This window comes from Sinocyclocheilus anshuiensis, unplaced genomic scaffold (genome assembly GCF_001515605.1).
Source record: "Sinocyclocheilus anshuiensis isolate Anshui unplaced genomic scaffold, SAMN03320099.WGS_v1.1 scaffold537, whole genome shotgun sequence".
NCBI classification, from domain to species: Eukaryota; Metazoa; Chordata; class Actinopteri; order Cypriniformes; family Cyprinidae; genus Sinocyclocheilus; species Sinocyclocheilus anshuiensis.
The window spans coordinates 163,451-187,629 of NW_015539854.1; the positions used below are offsets into that span (position 1 = coordinate 163,451).

General features: G+C 39.9%; 1 protein-coding gene across 6 annotated transcripts in view; it reads left to right on the plus strand.

The window, feature by feature from the left end:
- Nucleotides 1–22,946: 22,946 nt before the first annotated feature.
- Nucleotides 22,947–24,179, plus strand: part of LOC107684750 (eukaryotic elongation factor 2 kinase-like) — a 32,855-nt gene continuing 31,622 nt past the window's right edge. For 3 of the 6 annotated variants that reach the window (XR_001633886.1, XM_016481095.1, XM_016481097.1), the window contains exons 1-2: nucleotides 22,947–23,198; nucleotides 23,672–23,962. Coding sequence is in view for 5 of the 6 variants with exons in the window: in XM_016481095.1 (XP_016336581.1) it covers nucleotides 23,699–23,962 (264 nt within the window). In the remaining variant the exon portion in view is untranslated. Of the gene's footprint in view, nucleotides 23,265–23,671; nucleotides 23,963–24,179 lie in introns of all 6 variants that reach the window. The other 3 variants (XM_016481099.1, XM_016481100.1, XM_016481096.1) reach the window with 2 other exon arrangements.

Below are 24,179 nucleotides of genomic sequence, written 5' to 3' on the forward strand. Positions count from 1 at the left end.
CCCCCAACACTGTCACTCACGACCAGAAGTCAAGACTAAACCAATTCACCTTGGTGACCACATAATCGTTTTGTATTACCTATTTTTATTAGCCATTTCACACAATTCAGAAAAACAAAAATGTGCAGGAACTATAGGCCTGTATTTATAATATTATGAATGAAATGTGCGTTATTTGGAAGAAAGTCGAGGTGTGACTTACTTTAGCCCACTAATTCCATTAGAGTATTGATACCCTCCCCTCCGTCCGTTCCATTTGGGAGAGACCCAGAGGTGAACTGTACCCCGCGCCGCGCCCCGCTCCCCTTTCCTCTTCTCACACAGCTTCTGTGCACGGCACCTTCTCAGCAAGCAGTGGCGCCAATTTGCCAGTTCCCCACACAGTGAAATGATAGATAATAGAAAACCGCTTCGCGGCGGCGCAGAGGATTTTTTTATTTATTTTTTTTAACTGCTCGTGCCGCCCCCATGTATCGTGAAAAAATGCCGCCCCGGTTCGCCCGTGCCAAAAACCGCTACTGGGTTTAGTCTTGACTTCTGGTCATGAGTGACAGTGTTGGGGGGATGGGAAATCTGTTGATTGTCGAGTCGAGTGCCAAATAAACACAGAGATGGACAGGAAAAGGTCAAAGCCATCAGGTGCCCAATTTAGAAAAAAAAAAAGAAAAGAAGAACAGGAGAAACGAGCAAAAGATAAAGGTATGCAACTATGTTCTCTGTGTATGATTATTACGGTATCCATGTCATGAATGAAGGGATAATGTTAATTGGTGGGTATAACTCTTAAGTTTGTTAGCCGTTTTGCTATGATGCTTGCTATGCTTATACAACAATAATTCGGTTTTTCTCAACAAACACGAGATCTAATTTCACCATAATATTGTGCTTTGCAACAAAACTGTTACAAGTTCAGTTATTATTTATTTCCATCAGTTGAGTTAACGTTAGGCCCTGTAATTAGCCAATGGAATTTTCAAATCTGTGTAATTATAATTTAAATCGGACTACTTTTCAAATTGTATTTCATAAACCAACATCTCAGACGTTATGTCAAAACGTTATGGGGTTTCAAATCAAAAAATGACTTTCTGTTACAGAACAGGGCATTGATTTCATACATGTCCACTGTAGAGGAAAAAATGCCGCCCCGGGCGGCTGCCCAGTTCGCCCGTGCCAACAACCGCTACTGCAGCCTTGGTTGTGCAGTAGGCTAATATAATCGGACCTATTTAAACCTGCCAATGCACCGTTCGACCACCGAATCCAGTAAGTGTGCATCGTTGATGTTCTTGCTAAAAGTATTTTCTCTTAACATGAGATCTACAGTTTTAAGAAACATTAATGTGTGCCTAGCAGTCCTCGCTGTCATTAAAACAGCATGCAACAAGAAAAGGGATCAAAAGACAGCGCATTCACTACAAATATGTCTAAATTTCAAAATTCATATAAGTTTTGTTTAACTTTTGAATAATGACGTTATGTAATGTCAATGCTTAACTCCATTAATGAGCAGAATATTTAATCTAAATGTGTGTGTTGAAAGGAAAAGAAAGTCTGAAATCATTAACTTCGCTATTACGCCAGTAAAAGAGTGCGTACGCAAGGTCTAGAGTACCCGTATGGTGCGCACATATTTATGCCAAGTTTATTTTTTATAAATCCCAATATGTACGTGGAAAATTGCGTACGCACATTTCTATGCCTGTTTTGTGCGCACGCAACGTTTATACATGAGGCCCCAGGAGACAAATTTGAAGTTCAATCAGTTGACAGAGAATTTAACGAAGACAGAGTTCTCCACACTTCCAGAGGCAGTAGAAAATGAAATCTTGGTGACATGCCGAATCATATCATATTCTCATATTCTTAAACAACCACAAATACACCATTAGATAAAACAATATATTTTCCCTTAAATGTTGAACTGTAGCACATTTACTGGTGTTTTAAGAAGTCCTCTGAACAATGTATTAAACAATTTCCTTTTTATTATAGGAAGTTATTGATAGTTCCATTTACATACCTAAAATTTCCAATGGTAAAAACATTTAATTAAACTAATGTTACAAACATCAAAGTGTATAACTTCAGTAATACAAACAACTTATTCAGTTATTGACATGCATATATATATATATGTATATGTATATATATGTATATGTATATATATGTATGTGTATATATATGTATATATGTATATATATGTATATATATATATATATATATATATCTTTATTCAAATTGTTAAAGTACAATACAAATAAAATTGACCTGCTCTGACTCAACTATGTAGCTCCACGTTATTTCCGAATTTCTGTTTTCATAACATAGCTGCTATTGTACATTTAGTTTCATAACTCGTCACTGTATTCCTTTATCACACACTGTAAAACCTGATCATTTCAGAATTCTCAAAACATTTAAGCAAACTCATTTTTTTTAAGTTAACCTGTAAACTACTCAAAGATTTTATAGACCTTTGAATTTTTAGTTTATATTACACAAACATGTTAATTACCAATTAATTGAAATATTGAATAACCTAACTTAAAAAGTTTGTTTACATAAACCTCATATGGACTCAAACCTTTTTGGTGAACAACAGCACAATAGCATGTGCAAATGTAACTATCACAGTCTTTAAGTTTTGCAGCCCATTTTGACCTAATCACAGACTTTACTCTTCACCACAATGGTACCAAATCAGAAATCCCTGTAAATTCCAACATAACAGAACATTACACACCAATACAGCTCTCCTAATATTAATCTTGTGCAAAAACACTAAATAACACTTAATTTAAACATTTATTCTTCTTACACATTCTGACACAAAACATGCTGGGAACTAAAAATCTGCTGCAACTCAGTTTAAGTTCAGCTTAATACAATCTGATTTTGAGTTCACGTAACCATTTTTTCTCCTATTAAAAGTACAATGATATTTCAGTAATATTTGAGGGAAATTAATTATTTTTATTTCATTTTATCTCACTGTTTAGCTTTACAGTGCATGGCTTGTTAGGTTTTATATGCACAAATATTTTATCAACATTGTTTCAGTCCAACTTATCTCTATTACTTTGCAGGAACTAAAATGTTGTTTACTCTGGTCTCGATCTATAGGTTGCACAAGTCAGCTGCTTTCTCCTTAAATTCTTATTACATAAATTGTAGTTGATATAGATATACAGTATCTATCCAGTTAATAAATTCAAAATGTTATATTACATTTTATATTTGCATGCCCTTCTGGCCTTTCATAATGTGAGGGTGTTCTCTGGATAATTTAGATAGTGACCTAGCCTCTGTTTCTTTGCCATCAAGTCTACAACATTTATGTTTATTTGATCACAAATTATCGGCTTCAGTAGTTTGTTGTTTCACTTAACCCATCTATAATTATAAAGCACTCATTCCAGAGGTTAGTGGCACAATATACACATACTGGGGATATCATAGTACTCCAAAACCTATAGCAGAGATAAAACATAGTCTCCATCAAACACAAATATATACACGTATGAATGTGAAACAGTTCACTTTCATGGTTTGCTTCTGATGTCAAATCAAATGAATTTATAGCTTATAGCACGGCCAGTGACACAACGCTCGATCCCTTATTTCAGGGAACCAAGGTTACATCAGTAACCGGAGCGTTTCCTTTCAAATGTTCTTTCACATTGTGTATGGGGAACGCATCCAATCACGCCGTGCTATGAGCAGATACAGAACGACCTGCTCTGCGAGCCCAGTCTCGGAGCACTTAGTTAAGTGCCCCTGAAGAACATGAGCTAGCTAAGCCCTAAGCACAGCTGAGGGCTATCAACACAACCATTTCCACCCTAAGGGAAAAATAGATTAAACATCTAGATTATAGAATCTGGCAAATGTGGACGGCGACGACCAGCCATCGGCTGCACAAATCTCACCAATAGAGATCTCACTGGACCACACCCAGGAGGAGGCCATTCCTCTGGTGAAGTGGGCCTTCACACCTATGGGGCAGTGCAAGCCTTCCGAGGCATAAGCCAAGGCTATGGCATCAACTATCCAGCGAGAAAACCTCTGCTTTGTAACTGGCAGCCCTTTAGAACGACCTCCAAAGCAAACAAAAAGCTGCTACGACTGTCTGATCAGGCTGGAGTGCTCAAAACACTCTTAACATTCTTAAAGCCCTTACAGGGCAAAGCACATTGGGACCCTGCTCGCCGTCTGCGACGGGGAGTGCCAAAAGGGTGATAACCTGGGCTCGGTCGAGAGCACCTTAGGAACATAACCATGTCGAGGCTTGAGGACGACTTTACAGTCGTTGGGACCAAACTCAAGACAGGAAGCACTGACCGATAGTGCTTGTAAGTCACCCACTCGCTTGACCGACGTTAACGCCAACAGTAAGGCGGTTTTAAGCAACAAAGGCCACAGCTCGGCCGATTGGAGCGGTTCAAAGGGAGGGACTCGCAGAGTTCTAGACCGGTACAGTCTGAGGATAAGGAGGATTCCAGGCGCACTTCAAGAAAGATCAGGGGTGGGTTTCCCAAAAGGAACTATGGTCGCAAGTTCCGTCGTTACCAATAGAGTTCAATGGAACTAACGACCATAGTTAGCTAACAATGCTTTTGGGAAACGCACCCCAGATCGTGTCTGCCAATTGATTGGCCAGCTTCGAGGAAATGTCTCGCTGCGATAGCTGCCACATAAACTTAAAAGTGTGGAAGGGGTGCACCCATTGTCCAACAACTCTTATAAGAAGGTTAGCACATGGGACACGTCACAAGAGACCGGATGCAGGCTTCGTGCGGAACACTACTCATGGAAGACTGACCATTTAAGAGCGTAAAGGCGTCTAGTAGATGACGCTCTAGCCTCCAAAATGGTGTCGCTTACTCGCCTCCCGTTGAGGCTCCAAACATGAAGGCTCCACAACTCCAGTCGGGGATGCCAGATCATGCCCTTCGCCTGCAAGAGAAGGTACTTCCTCAGTGGTATTGGCCACGGGGCTGCTACTGAGAGCTGCACTAACTCGGGGAACCAAGCTTGGTTCCTCTAGAGTGGGGCCACCAAGAAGACTGAGCATTTGGTCTCCCTGACCCGCTTGATGACCTGAGAAAGCAGGGCTGTCGGCGGGAAGGTCTACCTCTGCCCTCCCGAAGACAGACCAGATTTTCTGAACCGTTTGAGGATGTAGAGTCCATTCTCCCAGAGCTACTTTACCTCTGGACAGCATGTCAGCACCAAGGTTCAAACTGCCCGGCACATGAACCGCTCTTAGCGTGAGGAGTTTGTTCTGTGCCCACAATATGAGGCGTCGAGCCCAGGACCAGGACCAGGACCAGGACGTGGTGCCCCCTTATGGCTGGCAGGAAGGTTTTTAGGGCCAGGAAAACCGCCAACAGCTCGAGGCAGTTGATATGCAGGCGTCGCTCCGGGGCTGACCAGGAGCCGGACGCTGGATTGCCCTCCAACAGAGCTCCCTAACCCGAGTTGGAGGCGTCTGTGGTGACCACCTTCCTCCTGGAGGTCAGTCCCAACTGTACGCCTGGCTGAAACGGGGGGGCCACAGCCTTGACACAGCGTTGATTTACTCTGATGTAAAACCGGCCCAGGTGCCACGCGTGGGATGGGACTCGGGCTTTGAGCCAATATTGGAGGGGCCAAGCAAGCCCAGAGGAATCACAGAGGAGGCTGCCACCATGAGGCCTAGCGACCTCTGAAAAATCTTGAGAGGACGGGAATCCCCGATTTAAGGCAAGCCGCCAGTCGCTGAATAGTCAGGGCACTCCGGCAAAATGCAAGCACGCATCTGGGCAGAGTCTATAATTGTGCCCGGAAAGACAGCTCACTGTCAGGGTAATAGATGACTCTTCTGAAAGTTGATCTGAAACCGAGTCACTCTAAGTGGCTGAGTAACAGCGCTCTGTGCGCAACTAATTCCCGTTCTGATCTGGCCAGTACCAGCCAGTCGTCGAGGTAATTCAATATGCGGATTCCCATCTGCCTCAGAGGGGAAAGAGCCACGTCTAGTTTTGGGGAAACTGTGGACAATATTTTAAAAAAACAGCAAGCCAAAAGTTGTTCCTCATGCAGAAACTGAAGTGTTTTGATGTCAGCCAATCTGTTTTGGAAATGGTATATAAAAGTCATGTTGAGAGCATTTTACAATTTAATATTCCAGCCTGGTATGGTAATTTAAGAGTGAGGAGTAAAAACAAGTTGCAAAGGATAGTAAGAATGGCAGGGAAAATAACAGGTCGCCAGCAAATGCAGCTTGAGGGACTGTATTTGTTGGCAACATATAGGAAAGCATCAAGTGTTGTATCTGATTTTACACACCCACTTCACTCTGAATTTGTTCCCATCTAGAGGAAGAAGGTATAAGGTTCCCAAATACCTTAGGACGGTTTATAAGCATTCTTTTGTACCAGTGGCAGTTAGAATGTTAAATGAAAGGTAGGCAACTCCTTGTGGAATTTTTTAAAATTTTTTGTGTTATGTGTGTTTTTTTTTTGTATTATGTGTGTAATTGTGTCGTATGAGAAGCCAAAGACAAATTTCCACAGTAGTGGACAATAAAGTTTAAAGTAACTAACTAATCAAAGCGGTAAAACATTTGGGTACGTGCTGCGTCTGCAGGACGTGACCCACTGGAAACAATTCTACATCTCGCAGAGGTGCTCGAAGGGAAGGATAAATGCAAGCTCTCTTTGAGGGAGTTCCTGCCGAGGCGAGAACTGACCCCCTCCTCTTCCTCCCTGCTGGATCAGGGTGGCTTTGTGGGCTCAGGGTCCAGCGCTACTCAAGGGTGGGGACCTTGGCACTTCGGGAATGGAAATCGTTTAGCCATCCGGGGGCGCTGCTGATTCCCAATGCTCCGTTTTCTGCTGGGGCTGAGGCTTCGCAGGCTGAGTGGCAGGGGCTTTCTGGCGACTAGCAGTCGCTGAACTGGAGCGCTTGGGGAGGAAGTGACACAGCGCTTCCGACGTCTTCTGAGCCTCAGAGAATCGCTCCGCAAACCCGTCCACAGTAGGGACAAAGAGGCCTTTCGGCGAGACCGGGGAATCGAGGAAGGCCATCTTTTTGGCGTCCCTGATTTTGGTTAGGTTAAACCATAGGTGGCGCTTCAGCACCACCAGGATAGCTATTGTCTTGCTGATCACCTGCGCTGTAGCTTTCGTAGCTCGCAGAGCCAGGTCGGTTGCTGTGCGCAGCTCCTTGAAAGCCTCTTGGTGTTGGCCGGACTCGTCCATGTCGCGAATAAGTTTGGCCTGGAACACTTGTAATACCACCATTGTATACAGAGGGGATCCAGCCTGGCCGGCTGCTGCATACGCACTGTTGGCCAAGGCCGAGGTGGTCCTGCAGGGCTTGGAAGGATGTGCTGCATTGGCTTTTAACCCCAGGGCAGATGGAGGACATAAGTGGGCAGCTACTGCCTCCTCCAGAGGGGGGAGCTTGCTGTAGCCCCTCTCTTCAGCGCCGTCAAAGGTGGTGAGAGCCGCTGTAGTGGAGGGATTAACTCGGGCCGAATAGGGGGCTTGCCACGTCTTGGTGAGTTCCTCGTGAACCGCAGGCAAGAACGGGACAGGCCATTGGCAAGAGGACTGCTGACGGCATCCCAGAAGGAACCACTCGTCAAATAGGCCATGGGCAGGCTCATCTGGAACCACCACTCCAAGCCAAAATCCTCCACCGCCTTAGAGAGAACACGGATCAACTCGCTGTCTGGTTTCGGCCATGCTGGATGAGGAGGGAGGGCTTCGGGCTCTTCACTGGAACATCCCCATTCCTCGGTGTCAGATGCTGTCAAAGACATGGTGTCGTCAACAGCAATTTCCTCGACAGCAGTCTTTTCCTTGGAGGCGCCAAAGGAAATCGAGCTGCTTGCAGCAGAAGAGGGGCGTTGATCTTCCTGCGTGAAGCATACCTGTGCGACGAGGCGAAAGGGGGAGGGAGGGGGGTCCCACTTTATATTAGGTGGCCTTAACTACTATGTACTTACATCAAAAAATAAGTACAATGTACTTTTTGTGTTTATGTTGTATTGCAAAACACTTCTGCTGCTATTGAGGTGGGATACAGGTAAGGTTAGGTACAGGTTTGGTGGTCTGGGTAGGTTTAAGGGTGGGCTAAGGTGTAAGGGATGGGTCACCAATGTAATTATAAATGTAATTACAGAAATTAATTACAGATGTATTTACATGCAGGTATTTTAGAAAATATAAGTACAATGTAAAAACATGTATGTACGCAATAAGTGCATTGTATTAAATTATTAATTTAAATGTAAGTACATAGTAGTTAAGGCCACCTAATATAAAGTGGGACCGGGAGGGGCACTGAGCCAAAGTGAGACCACTCGATCCCGCTGAGAGAGACCTGCTGCTCCACTGTTTCTTCCTCTTAGGAGAGAAGGAAACGGAAGAGCAGAACGGGAAGGACCGCCTTCCTTAAAGAAGGTGATCCACGAGCGGAGACAGGCAGCACTCATGTTCTCGCAGTGAGAACACGAGCCTTCAACGAGCGCAGCCTCTGCATGGGTGCTGCCTAGGCAGGCGACGCACCCGCTGTGCCCATCAGTCTTGTGCAAGAGAGCCTTGCACGAGCCACACTCATGGCGCAACATTTATAACAAGGCATGCTGGAAATTTGCTCAGAAAAGTTGCTCTTTTATAAGGTGCTAGATGGCCGCAGGGGAAAGCTGGTCTTCCTCTGCCAGGGGCTCTTCGATAAGCGGATGCGCGCAGAGCTGCAGCTTCTTTTTCGTCTACTTTGTCTTCGGCTTCATCCTGCAGAGTCAGCGAAGAGATGATCCTCGTTGCTGAAGGAGAAGATTCTGATGAAATGGCACTGCGAGCCGACTTATATAGAGGACGGCTCCGCCCCTTCTGGCGGGCTAAAGCGCCATTGGTTTGTGCAGCTACACAAACGTGAACAAATCAGGCTTCAGTACAGAGTACTAGGAGTCAAACAGGAGTTTTCCCCATGCACAACGTGAGAGAACGTTTGAAAGGGAACACATTTAATTAACTGATACAATGTTAATATAGCATCCTATTGAAATATGAATATCCGTTTTGTACCATTGTAATACACTGATAACCACCAAAATCCGATGGTAATGAGAAAGTCACATGAATGAATCAAAGCTCATCACAAGCAGCTTTTCCACAAGCTGAGAAGTGAAATAGTAAGATATACAAGATGCACAGTGCCTTCACACAAAGACCATCATGGTATATTGAAATAATGCAAAAAATATTTAAAGATGCAAGATAAAACCCTAATGTACACAACTGATAAGAAAAAACTAAGAAGAAACCGTTATTTCAACAAAAAAACATCAAATATGACGTGTCATGCAGGGAATTCTGGGAAAGTCAATTTACGTTTTTTCACTGTAAATACAATATCTTATTCTTTTTCACCATATTATTCACAGTATATAGTACAGAAACTTACTGTTAACAAACTGTTTTAACTGTTCTAACTGTTAAAATCACAACCATTTATTTTACAGTGTGAGATCATTCATACAGTTATTATCTTTTAGCTTCAACTGACTGTTCCATTTAACCTTTATTACTCAGATCTTCTTTAGAAACACCATGTTTTGGAATTATCCTATGCCATATCTTAGGACCTGCATGAGTGAAGACTATGACAGAGATATATTAGTTCAGTATCAGCACAGCTTTACATATTCAGGAATTCAGTGTATTGCTGAATCCAAAACATCTATACAATTATTGCCCTTAAGGCAACCAGCATAATGTTCCTGTTATAAATTAAGAAGATTTTTGTATGGTCTCCACACTAATTAGGGACAATCTCCAAGTGGTGTTAGATGATTTTTGAAAGCCCATTCCTATTAGCTTCTTTTAAATAATCTCCATTTCCTCGGGGAGTGATCCCCAGGCATAGTTGCATCAAGTCGAAACAAGCCATCCACATAATGCCATTGCTGGTGATCAGGTATAGAGGAGCTCATATTTTTTTAGTCAGATTGCTGTAACATCTTAGAGTTCCCCTTTAATGATGCTTTTGGCCTAACATGCATAAGCTCAACTCCAATACCGTCTCACACCTCTGTGCTTGGGCAGATGCCCAGTAGCGGTAACCCAACCTAGGTTTCCCTCCACATGGACAAAAGAGGATCTTACCTGTAACTCAGTTATTTTCTGCAGCTTAGGAGATGTGCCCTCAAGAACCATCAGTGCCAGTGGGACAGGTTAATCAGAGCAGCATTTAATCACTAAAATCCATTAGACATCAGTAAAATAACAATGCTGATATTATACTCAGCGAATTTAGATATCACAACCTGTCCAGTCAGTGTAATGTTCTGCTACCTCTGTAGAGGGAGCCATCAGGCCCTGTATAATAGATGAGACAAAGAAGTTACTGGTCACAGAGCAAGGCAGAGAACCATTTGCTGAAACTATTAAAAATTGGTTGCTTCTGTGGTTTGTATTAAATGTATCGTGATTTTAACCGACTTTCTTCAGCAATAGTCCCTAGTTTGTTATTTACTATTTTTTACAAGCTCTCATCTATTAGAGGCATTTGAGAAATGAAAACTCTTAATTACCATTCGCGCTGTGGATCTATAAAATCAAACAGAATTTTTGAAATGCCTGTAGCAGTTCTCTAACATTTCTGTCTATGGTTTTCAGCTGAGATACTGTGCTTTACAATAAATGGTGTTATCACTTATAACAGGTTCAGATAACAGCATTTAGCTGACTTTTGAATGAGCGAGAGAGAGCTCTGAAGCATTCAGGACTGGTAACAGTGCATTTTCATACATTTGTAACTTTATTATCTTTAGACTCTAACCCAGCTTAAGGCTTGTTGCCATAAATTACATGTACTTTCAAATAAGTTTCTTTGTTTATATATATATATATATATTGTGAAGTAGCACAATGGAAATGTGGAGAGCCAATAAACTTTGAAACATACCAGTCTCATCCAATTAAGGTAAAAGCATTTTTTAGGGACATTCTTGATGCAATCCGGATCAGACAACTTTACCCTTATTTCTATCCATTTTATTGATCTAATAGCAAAAACACTACCTGACTGTCTAACCACTAAGTTTGAGAATCCTCTGTCTGAATGGAAGAGCTTGAGTCTGGATTTGGGTTTGTGATTTACACTAGCAGTTCAAACCTCTGCTTAGTTTCTCCCCCACTTTTAATGGAGTAAGACCTCAATACACCTGTCCTCAGTGTATTTTACACCAGACCACACCGATATTCACAGAGGATGGTCCCACGTCTTTGCTGGCCCCGCACCCCCCCCCCCCCCAGGAGGGACGTGCAGAGAGTTTCTCCGGGGCAGGGGCTCAAATGTAAAAAAAAGGGGCATCGCCCTACAATTGCACCTACAGTGGGAGGTGAATGCTTAACATAAACCTTTGCGCGTTGCATTAATATTCTACCTTATATTCCTACCTTATCTGTTGGCAGATCAAGAATGCCACCAAATAATAATTGCCTGCATTCTCCACCATTAACTGTAAAGGAATGACAGTTAAACCCCATAGAGAGACTAATATGCTCAATGAAGACCAGTGTTAATTTCGTCAACTACATTTTTTTCACAGACGAAAACGTGATGATAACGAAATAAAAACTGTTTAAATGACAAAAACAACGACGAAAATCTATTGACATTTTTGTCAATGAATAAAAACAATACAAAAATGTTAGGGAGGGACAATTGGGAAGAGATCCAGTCAGAACGAATGCGCGGAAGAGGGTAGACTCTTCATACACACTTGCTGCACATCTCATAAAACGTTAAAAAATGTCAGCGTCTGGAAGTAAGAGAAGAGAAGACAAATGGATACATTTGAAAAGCATGACGACGCGAAATACACACAAAATGATGTCAAATTATCCATTTTGACAAGTATTCACGTAAACACACCTGGTTATATCTTAAGTCAGGGGTGTCCAAATTCTGGTCCTAGAGGGCCGCTGTCCTGCAGAGTTTAGCTCCAACCAGCGCCAAAACACCTGCATGGACATTTTTAGTATGGCTAGTTAGACCTTGATTATCTAGTTCAAGTGTGTTTAATTGGGGTTGGAGCTAAATTCAGAGAAGCACTCAATAAGTGTGATTATTCTTTCCGCCATTTAGTGAAACTCGGCTCACGTCATTTGGACATGGGGATACAGGCGACCCGCACCATATAAAATGAAAACACATTTTATAGTAAGCTATCATGAGTACAGTCTTCATCTGATGTGAGTATATGTCATTCAGATGACTCTTCTTATTTATTAATGTATCCACCTTAGTTTTCCTGTAAGAGTGGGCAAGGCCATTTGTAAATTTTATGGGTCTGGCTTCCAGTGCCATTTGCTTCCAGCTATTTTTAGCTGTACAAAATAGCTTGTTCTGCTGCTTGATATTGCAAATTGGTGTCTTACCATTATTTGAATGTATTATCTGAATTATGAACACACTGGTTTGTAGTGAAAGTGAAGTGACATGTGGCCAAGTATGGTTACCCATACTAGGAATTAGTGCTCTGCATTTAACCCATCCTAAGTGCACACACACAGCAGTGAACACACACACACCATGAACACACACCCGGAGCAGTGGGCAGCCATTTATGCTGCGGCACCCGGGGAGCAGTTGGGGGTTCGGTGCCTTGCTCAAGGACACCTCAGTCGTGTTATTGAAGGTGGAAAAGAGCACTGTACATTCACTCCCTCCACCTACAATCCCTGACGGACTGGAGACTCAAACTCGCAACCTTTGGGTTACGAGTCGACTCTCTAACCATTAGGCCACGACTTCCCCAAACAGTCCTACCGTTTACTCCATGTTGTCTTGCACATTCACAGAAAACAGCTTACTTCCACGTTGAAAAATAAGGTGGATAGTGAAGGGGTGGATTTCCAATCCACTCCTCTTTTTATAATATTATGACTAATCATAGTCTTCTTAAACCACTATATATATTCTGGTATTTTGTTACAGGCGATGTCTGTATTTGGTATCTGAGAGGTGACTGAAGGTCTGACCCATGTCAGGAATGCAGTAGCTAACAGTGTTTAATCATATAGCCCAGCTTTCATAAAATAAATCTGAATCATTATATAATTAAATGCTATATTTTATATAAAGAGAGTTGTTAGTTTGAACTTTGTTCCTTTTTATTTTGTTGAACATTGTTCTTGTTTATTTATTCTGTGGTTCTAATGATAGCTGTATGAAACATGTAAAGACCAACTGTGCCTAGGGCCATAAAGGTCACTAACACTCCACATTTATCACTAGCCCATATGTACGCTTAGCATTTGTAATTCTTTTTATGGTTTATAGCACCATTAGTTGATGTTAAACTATGACAGTAAAGCATGTGTAGAAGTTTGTATCTGTGTTCTGTTCAAGTAATGTGCTGCACTTCAACCTTAATGGGAAAAGATATCGTTTTATCTAATGGTGTATTTGCAGGGGTTGTTTAAGAATATGATAGGCGTGACCATGCCAAAGGACAGTCTCCAGGAGAATCAACAGCTGCCCAGATGAGAAGATTAATGACTCACCTACGACCCTTACAATAGTTGCTTACAAACAGAACTTAGTGTTGCCAAGATACTGTCTTTAAATAATTTACGTGAAGAAAACAACACCATGTTTGGATGTTGCTAGAATTATCTATACTGCTAACCTATCAGAACCTGTAGAAGTGTTGTAAACTGATCATCCTCAAGGATCTAAGGATTCTTTGTAGCAACCTGTGTGTGTCACTTGAAGAGAGCAACCAAACATTTGTGTTTTTACTTTCTTTTATTTTTCATTCATTCATTCATTCATTCTATTCTAAGGTAGTTCAAGGCTGGATCCTCTTACTCATTTTCAATGGCCTTTGGAAATGTGGAGAACTCTCTGTCAACTGAATGTACTGCAAATTTGACTCCTGGTCTTCATCAGTGTTAATTTCGTCATAATTTTCGTCAACAACATTTTTTTTCACAGACGAAAACGTGACGATAACGAAATAAAAACTTGTTTTAAATGACAAAAACAACGATGAAATACATCGTTTTGACACTTTTGTCAATGAATAAAAACGAGACGAAAATGTTAGGGAAGGATGATTGGGAAGAGATCCAGTCAGAACGAATCTTCTGAGCGGAAGAGGGTAGATGCGCACATTTGAACTGCAACATACACTTACATACACTTGCCGCACATCTCTTAAAATATTTAAAAATGTCAGTGTCTGGAAGTAAGAGAAGAGCAGACAAATGGATACATTTGAAAAGCGTGACGACGCAAAAGATTTTTGGTCCGGTTTTCACGCACACAGAAAAGCGCTTCTCAAACAGCGCACAACTACTGAATTCAGTTCTCTTTCGCGTCTTAATGGAGAAATACACACAAAAGGATGTCAAATTGTCCATTTTGACTAGTATTCATGTAAACACACTCGGCTATGTCTTAAGTGAAAACAGTTAAAACTGACTGCACGAATTCAATATACTGGTACACACATCCGATATTCTTCCAACAGTTTACATTCACTTAAGACATAGCTGGGTGTGTTTACATGAATACTGAGAATACGAGATGACGTGGCAGCCGAGCTGCAGCCTTCCGTTTGAGAAGCACCCTTTGGCTGCCGCATCTGTAGATACGCAGCATACGCTAGTAGCGCAGTGTTGTTTGGAGACACAAAGAGCGGCAATGGATCATGCTTCTAACAGTGCTTTACCAGCGAAGACATCAGGAGAACCAGTTCCTGTACGATCGAAGAAACAGAATAGGTCCAAAGCCAGAAGACAAGGAAACCCACGTAGACAAAAAATGCCTATGCCATACACAAGATGGAAAGATCTGATGACGGAGAAAATCCTGAGATAGGGCTGCACAATTAATCGAATGCGATTGTCATGCGCATCTTGTCAGTAAAGCCGGTTCTGTAATCAGTAGTAAATCTCCATCACATGCTTTCGGAAGGAGCAGCATTTACTACACAGAGCCGTAGTTCACTGACAAGCTACGCAAAATCGCATTCATAATTGCAGACGATATAATCGCGCGATTATGAAATCAAAGAAATCTTTCTGTGATTATGAAAGCTGTTTGCATAGCTTCTCAGTGAACTATGGCTCTGTGTAGTAAATGCTGCTCCATCTGAAAGCACATGAAAATATCACATTTAATAAAATGCTTTTACTCCAAACTCACTTCATAACGTCTGTCGAGTGTTAGAAATAAATCCCTCTGTAGGTCTGTCAAAAAAATTTGAATTTCGAATATTCGTCGAATTTAAAATAAAAATCCACATTCGAATGCAAAAACGTTGCATTTGAATTTTAGTTGTGCGTTAAGGAGGCAGCCTTATAGGGCTGTCAAAATGGCTGAAAAACTAAATTCGAATTTTTTTACTTAAATATCAAAATTCTAATTATATTCGAATTTAAAATGCATAATTTCAGTTAGGGTGAAGAAAAGCTTTTGGCTTCTCTCCTGAGGCCACAAGAGGGCGCATCGAGCAAAATATTACTAATACACGTTTATTCAAAGCATAAGATGACATGACTATCTGTGAAAAAAGCCCTCACTTCATAAATAAATCCCTCTGTAGGTCTGTCAAAAAAATTTGAATTTCGAATATTCGTCGAATTTAAAATAAAAATCCACATTCGAATGCAAAAACGTTGCATTTGAATTTTAGTTGTGCGTTAAGGGGGCAGCCTTATAGGGCTGTCAAAATGGCTGAAAAACTAAATTCGCATTTTTTTACTTAAATATCAAAATTCTAATTATATTCGAATTTAAAATGCATAATTTCAGTTAGGGTGAAGAAAAGCTTTTGGCTTCTCTCCTGAGGCCACAAGAGGGCGCATCGAGCAAAATATTACTAATACACGTTTATTCAAAGCATAAGATGACATGACTATCTGTGAAAAAAGCCCTCACTTCATAATGTCTGAGGAAAATCTGTTCTCAAGCCCGCCCGCCTCTCTGCTCACTCAAGGCCTCGGTGTGTGGCGCTTTTTCGTTGTGAAAGCGAAACTACTTTGTTTGGCCTTCCAAAAGAGGACACGACTAGAAATCAGTGGTTAAGTTGTATTTACAGCACTGTTCCAGAACAGTTTAACCCAAATATTCAGATGTGTGCAGAACATTTTATGGAGGACTGTTTCCTGATCCTGGTAGAGTAGACTACAATGCCAGCTGTTCTGACTCACAGACTGTAGGTATGTTTTTTATTTTTAAAGAATTTGCCACTGACGATTCAAACGCGAGTTTTTTGGGCAGTGTAGAGTAGCACTTGTTTGTCATTTCTCCGATCACAAATGCAGACATGTGGTGCATCTCAATCAGCTCCCTTGTTCAGTAGTAAGTGCACTAATCAGGGAGTCGGCCATTTTAAGGGCTGTCTCAGTCACGAAATCCTTCCACTCCACTGGAACGCTCGCTCTCTGAAAAATCCCACAATGCACCACAAAAACTAGGGAGCATCGGCGCTCACTCTGCTCCCTTACCGGAAATAACGTCACATTTCTGAAGCGAATATATTTATATTTGATATTTATAATGACACGCGATAGAAGATTTGAAAAGACAAGCAATTTCTGTACCTAAAAACTGTTAGACCTACCTAAAAAAAACAACAAAAATAGCAGTTTATTTTATTTGTATCTTTTTTCACTGTTTATTTATTTGTGCTGTTGCTTGTAGTTAGATTATTTGTTCTTATTTTCTTTATTTTTATTTGAAAATATAGTTTTTTCCCTAAACATAGCACACACCGAACCGCCCAGAAACCGTGTCTCTAAAACCGTGATACAAACCGAACCGTGAGTGAGTTGAACCGTTGCACCCCTAGTGTTCTGTGTGAACGGCTTGGTTTCAGTTTTGACATAAACAAGATCTTCTCCACATTGATGTTATCTTTTCCCTCAATATTTGTAATTAACAACGCAGCAGCGCCGCATCTAGTGGCTTCAACTGGATAGGCTAACAACAACATTAAAGGGGTCATATGATGCTATTTTAAAGATCATTATTTTGTGTATTTGTGTAACAGAATATGTTGACATGCTTTAATGTTCAAAAAACACATTATTTTTCAAATACTGTACATTATTGTAGGTCCTCTATGCCCCGCCTCTCTCAAACGCGTCGTTTTCAACAAAGCCCCTAACTGCGGTTACTGAAACCACGCCTTCTTTCTTTGCCTGCACATTTGGGCGGCATTATGCTAATATTTCCACACAGTGAAGTACATATGTGGGGGCGTGTTAGAACGAGCCATTTTAGGTAGGTGTGGCTGACTCTTAACTTTTATAAAGAATATCTCTTTGGATTTGAGACTTTAGTCTTTGCAACTTTACATATCTTCTTTATGCACCAAGAGCTTGTAACACTCCAAAGAGAAAGGAAAACTTGAAATCGCATCATATGACCCCTTTAAAATGCAATGACACCTACATCGTCATGCATCTCGTGCGCCACTGATAAGGCTGCCGCCTTAACACACACCTAAAATTCTAATGCAATGTTTTTGCATTCTAATGGGGATTTTCATTTTAAATTCGACGAATATTCGAAATTCTAATTTTTTTGACAGCCCTACAGCCTTATCAGTGGCGCTCGAGATGCGATGGTGATGTAAGTGTCATTGCATTTTAATGTTTTTGTTAGCCTATCCAGTTGAAGCCACAAGATGAGGAGCTGCTGCGTTGTTAATTACAAATATTGAGGGAAAAGAGAACATCAATGCGGAGAAGAGCTTGTTTACGTCAAAACTGAAACCAAGCCATTCACACAGAACACATATTTCGCGCATTTTCAAGAGGGACATCTATCACCGTTGCACTCACGTCTCGCACAAAAGAGCCACATGTTTAGAAAGCCATGTAAAATTAATGCAAGTTCAACTTTGAAAAAACATATCTCCAGACTTTATGGCAGGTATTTTCCTCATCCCACTGCAACTCATGTTTTTAAATGAAAAAATGTACTGTGCGATTGGCTTTCGGCACTTTGTATTAAAAACTATTCATACATACATGCTGTCGTTTTGTTTATAGTTGTTTAAGAAACTTAATTATAATTGGTTTATAAACATTATTTTAAACATTATGCACTTTTTTCCGCAGATAGTCATCCCTCTGTGAGACGATGTGGCTTCTTACACAGAATAACGCACGTTATTATTATAATTAGTCTGTAAACGGCCATCAACAGAGGCCAGAGATGCTGAAGACGGACACAAAGAGGAGAAAATACTATAGCAGACAAAACAAGATCACTGTTCACGATGCGCGACATATAGGAGGAAAATCCAAATATTGAATTTTATATGAATGTGTTTCTGAGGGGAACTGACTGTTTTCAGAAATGGTGTTTTCTTTTCATTTTGTCTCTGTATAATGCATTTAAATTAGGGTTAATACGCGCAGCGCTGTTGTGTTTACAGTGGCAACCAAGGAAAAGCTGTATTACTGTATACAATAAGCAAAGCGTCGCCTGCTGTCAGAGAGTGAATCTGCGTCTCATTCAGTCCGTCTGTTTCCGTTTCATGTAGATGTTTATATGTAGCATAATTTCACAAAGCTAAAGTCAGGTCATTCTGTTTTTGTTTCAGATTTTGAAATTATACAGTCTAATATAAATCAAACATTGCACATGTTTTTTTTTTTCAAATGGCTATGAAAAATCAAGGTGCAACACAGAGTGAAGAATATGCAAATGTTATTTTATATGTGACTTTTCAATTTCTGTGCCTGAACATCTACAAACATAAAAACCTAAAGCATCATTTCATGTCTATCTTTGTGCTATAGGCCTATATAAATTGTGCTATTACTTGTAATTTGTTCATTTGTTATTATTTACTGGCTGTCACTTGTCTTTAATAATGTTTAAACTTTATATTTATGTTTATTTTTGGCTAGTGATTTTTGCTGTGGTATCGGAATTGAAAGAGAATTGTAAAATTTAATTGGTATCTAAAATATTGCTGTCATATAAGCTTATTTATTAGAATACAAAATTGTAACAATGATAACAGCAAATATTTTATTTTTTTGTGGCAGGGCCAGTGAAAATGTTGGCAGGGCAAGTAAAAATTTGAACCACTGTGATGAAACTATGGCTCCATGTGCTTTTTAAACCCATTTTCATAGGTTTAATGTTATATTATCGGCTTGGAAAATACGTTAATTTTACTAGAAACACCAGAGACCGAAAATGTAAATCATCGTTCCAGTCGGGCGAGACTTCCGCGGTCAGGAAAAAGTTGGATAGACGAAAATATATTGGCAGCGGTGGGATTCGAACCCGCGCCATCGAAATGACTGGAGCCTAGAGCGCCAGCTGACGAAGGATAGTCCGACAATATTTCATAAATGTCGAGCAATGTCGAACTGCACAGCCAATCGCGTCGAAGCGCTATGACATTTGGGCCAATCGCGTCGAAGCGCTATAACATTTCCAGCCAATCGAAAAGCGCGATTCTTAACATTTTCTTAACATTCGTGACATTTGACCAATCAGAGTACAGGGGGATGTCATTTGATGGCCAGGGGACATTTGGCCATCAAATGAGGGTAACAGGCCAGCTCCTCGACAGAAGAAGTGGTACGAGATTTATCAAAGGGTGAGTGAGTGTTTGTTACCTTTGCATGATGGAGAAATAAAAAAAGACTTAAGTGTTTGTTGACTTACATAATCGAACATTATTAGTATCTTTGTTTAATGTATTTGCATAACAGAACAACACATTAGGCTTCAGTACAAACATGTACCTGATCCCATTCATTAGAACAATGTAATGTGATGGTTGTGTTATGTTATGGCTTACACCAATGTAAACCAGAGTGTTCCATAATTGTTTTATAATTGTTATAGACATTTATGTAATGTTGCAGGTATTTTGAGATTGATGTCATACTGTTAATGAAAAGCTACATTTAAGATTTGTGTGTACTGGGAGATTCAGAGATTTGAGAAGGTGGGGGAAGGGATGGTGAATGAATGGGTGTTTGAAGGTGTGAAATGTTCCTCTCTTGTTTCTCTCTCATTTAAAGAGAGATACCAGCTGTAACATTATATATAAGATAAATAGTGACTCGTGTCCTAGAAATTAATCAATGAATTAATTAATATATGAATTTAATGAAGTATTGTATGCTCTGTTAAGGGACTCACTTGTATTGTGCATTACATTTGTTATTATGCTTACAGATTGAGAAATGTCCAATGCTGTCTCGTGGCCAGACAAACTTGATTGGAGGTGTGCTGAAATGCATCTGTGGTTTTCACACTCCAAAGGTAACATTAATGTAGCAAGTATTTCTTGTTAGTATTATTTACTGAAATGGTTTTCTTTTCAGTAATTTTCTTTCTTTTGGTTGTCTTAAACAGCCCACTGCCAGCCCTACTGGACCAGCACAAAGGGTGGTGGAACAACCTGCTGCTGCTGCTGGAACAGCAAAGAAGGCCATGGAGCAGAGTCAGCCTGACCCACAGCCCCAGCCTACTGCTCCTGTGGCAGCAAGAGTTGCAGCACTATTGTCAATGGTGAGTTGTAAACATTTTTTTAAAGCATTGAAGTATGAGTTCACTTCAAATTCGAGGAAGTTCAGAAAGTAAGAAGAAAGCAAGAAAAGCAGGAAAGTGGTCCCCACGTTTTGTCCTCCTGCACGCTACACCGGTAAGAATTTATTATTGTTAAACTTGCAATTTCTGTGTAATCTCAGGCGATATTTTATATTTAAGCCTATGAAATCTACTGTATCTGTGTTTTAGACCTCTAAATTATAAACATGAATAGAGGTAAACATTTGCAAGAAGTGTGGACAGTTCAAAACCAGTGCAACGGGAAGGGGCAAGGTGTACTGCCCACAGACTGAGACTATTACAAAAGAACAGTGGTTGGAGCAAATGCGGAGAACTGTTCCCAAATAATGTATATATTTTTATTTATTGTAGTGTATATAGTTGTTTTAATATAGATCACTATTGTTAATATTTGTGTTGAACATTATTTAACGTTGTTTTTTTTAAACATTTTTTAATATTTAACTTTTTATTTACTGTTTTTAAAAAAAAATCCTATTTAACTTTAACTTATTGTTTTTGAAAACTTGATATTTACCGTTTTATTTACCTTTTAATTGTTGCTTAAACTTATTTAATTTAATATTCATTACTGTTGAAATATTAAAAATTGAGAAATTATTGCGTTTTTTTTCATTTGTGCTTTAATATAACAATTTCCATCAGTACACCGCAACAATAGAACATGTCTATAAAAAGATAATTTGCATTTTGTCATTCTTGTCACATACATTTTTCGGCATATTAATTACTATTTTGCATCTTTTTTTCATTAGAAATAACATGTTTGTAAGTGTCTTGAATTAATGTAACCTAAAAAAAAATGCTTAATCAGAATAATATCAATATAAATAATAATAACAACAAAACACATTTTTTAATATAGCTCACTATTGTTAATATTTGTGTTGAACATTATTTAACGTTGTTTTTTTGTAAACATTTTTTAATATTTAACTTTTTATTTACCGTTTTAAAAAAAAATCCTATTTAACTTTAACTTATTGTTTTTGAAAACTTGATATTTACCATTTTATTTACCTTTTAATTGTTGCTTAAACTTAATATTTAATTTAATATTCATTACTGTTCTGTTAGCATAATTGTAAAATAAAAAAAATTGAGAAATGATTGCTTTTTTTTATTTATTTGTGCTTTAATATAACAATTTCCATCAGTACACTGCAACAATAGAACATGTCTATAAAAAGATAATTTGGATTCGAACCCCGGTCTTGGTGAGCACCTGCAATAGGAAACAGTGTAATATAAATGCGCGATTTTCCCGCAGGAAGGAACCGGAAAATGTATCACTGCGCGCATGCTAAGGAAGAACCGTCTTTGAACGTCAAATTTCACCCTTTCTTTTCTTCATTTCTTCTTTCTCTTCTTCCCCTTCTCTTTTTCTTCCTTCCCTCTCTTCTTCCCCACCTTTGACGGACTATTGTTCCCCAGCTTGAGCGCAGCGCCTTAGACCACTCGGCCACGCTACCATGAAACTTCATGGATGACATATGAAGCCTTAAAAATAACACCTCAAAATCATGGTGACTTACAACAAACAAAAGCATTGATACAAATGGTATTGAACAGCTCTCGGCTCAATCATTGATTTAGTTATTTATTTTACATAAACTGCAAGTGTCATACGTTTCATAAAACTGAATCGTTAGAAACAAAACGTCTCGGAACAACTGTAAGCATCACATTTGGTGATGCTGACACTGGCAATAAAACGAATACCAAAAACACGAAAACATCCGCTCGGTTTGCAGGCCACTAGAGCTGGATGAGCAGGTCTGTTCTTTATCACAGTAGCTACGTGCAGCTAGTCCTCACCAGTGTGGAGTCCTTGCCCCGCCCCCAGAACATGCGAGTCTACTATGGCGAAGGGCATTCTCATGAATATTAATTACGTAACGTGCCGTTCACCTTGTGCGATCACTTGATTTGATTTTGGAAATGTGGCGTTTTTGAAGGCTGGGCTTATGAATATTAATTTACAGGAAATGTTAGCACGAATAAATTAATATTCATGAGCCAAGCCCTTGCCTTAGTAGAATTCGTAATATTCCGCTGAGCTCGATAACAACATGAGGCTCCCCCATAAAAGGGCATGTGATTGATTATGGCACATGGCTGTCTTTGAATAATAATCTGACGTTTAATTCTTTATGCAAATCAGTTTTTTCCCCCAATATTATATATATATATATATTTGTTTATTTTTATATATTCAGATATTATTCAGACCTAATATTTCTCTGAAATGAAATGAACTGTAAGTACATGAATGTATTTTTAATAAAGCCCACTAGAGGGCTGAATATGCAGCTTTGACGTTGTGCTGAGTTATGCGAGGTTGGACGAATCAACACAAGGGAACATTTGCTCGCAGGCCAGGACACGTACTACGCATCTCTGCAGATGCACAGTAAACCTGTCACTGTCCAGTGTGCTTGAGACACAGCCGCAGCTGAAACTTCCGTTCAAACCTGTTTTTATATATACAGTCTATGGTTCAAACGCGCAGTTCTTTGTTGAATTGGCTTCCTTTTTAGAAAGGGCGTGAAGACGATTCGAGATAAGAGAGAGTAAGTTATCTGTCTCCTGTTTTCGTTATGTCTTCATTCTAGCAGCTTTATTCATTCAAACGTAAGGTATGTGACATGCACTTTTGATTGATCTTTCTTGTGGTCTGTACTGTTACCACCTTTGAGCTGTTATGATTATTTTTTGTTTTGAGCAATTATGCAACAAATTACATTAAGTAAATGTAAATTTAAGCTTTGAATGAATGACGTTGTTGCTTCAATGCATTAAAATAAAATGCTTTTGTCATCGCAAACTGATGTTTTGAGTATATTTGGCAGAACAACTATTTGATAGGACAATGGAATGCATGAGCAGGAACAGGTTTTTCTCGGACTGACATTAGCGAATAACGTTAGCTTCACATTTGATCAGCATCGGTTCATCTAAAACAAAATCTGTTTGCATTTTTTTCTGACAATGCATCTGCTGATGTAGCAGTATTTGACACTTATTCTAATGTGCTTGTTTGTAGTTTTGGTGCACAACACAGTGGGACATCATGGCTGAGGAGGAGCTCATGTTTAATATGGAGGAGGTGGGAAGTCCTCGGGATGGACCTAGGAATGGATGTGCTAAGGGAAGAGTGGCTTTCCAAGATTCCAATGCAAGTGATGATGAAGATGATGATGAAGATGACCTCCGTATCTGCCCCATCACTGACGACCCCATAAGCCCAACCAAAGGCTTCTTTGACTACCCAAAGGACGTCTTTAGCAACCAGCAGCTTTCGAATTCATTGCCCAAAAACTCCTTCACATACAGGGTGAGTCTTTCCCAGTTAATCTACACTTTACTGTAAGCAATAATATAGTACAAGAGGTTGTGCCTGATTTTGAATATAGTCATGTGTCCAATACAGCACGACTTCCAGTGCCTTATTGCTTTTATAAAACTTTTACTACATAATAAAAAATATTAAGGGCACAAACTTTCATTATAACGTTATTGTATTAAGCAGCCACATTAAGTAGCCTCTTCTT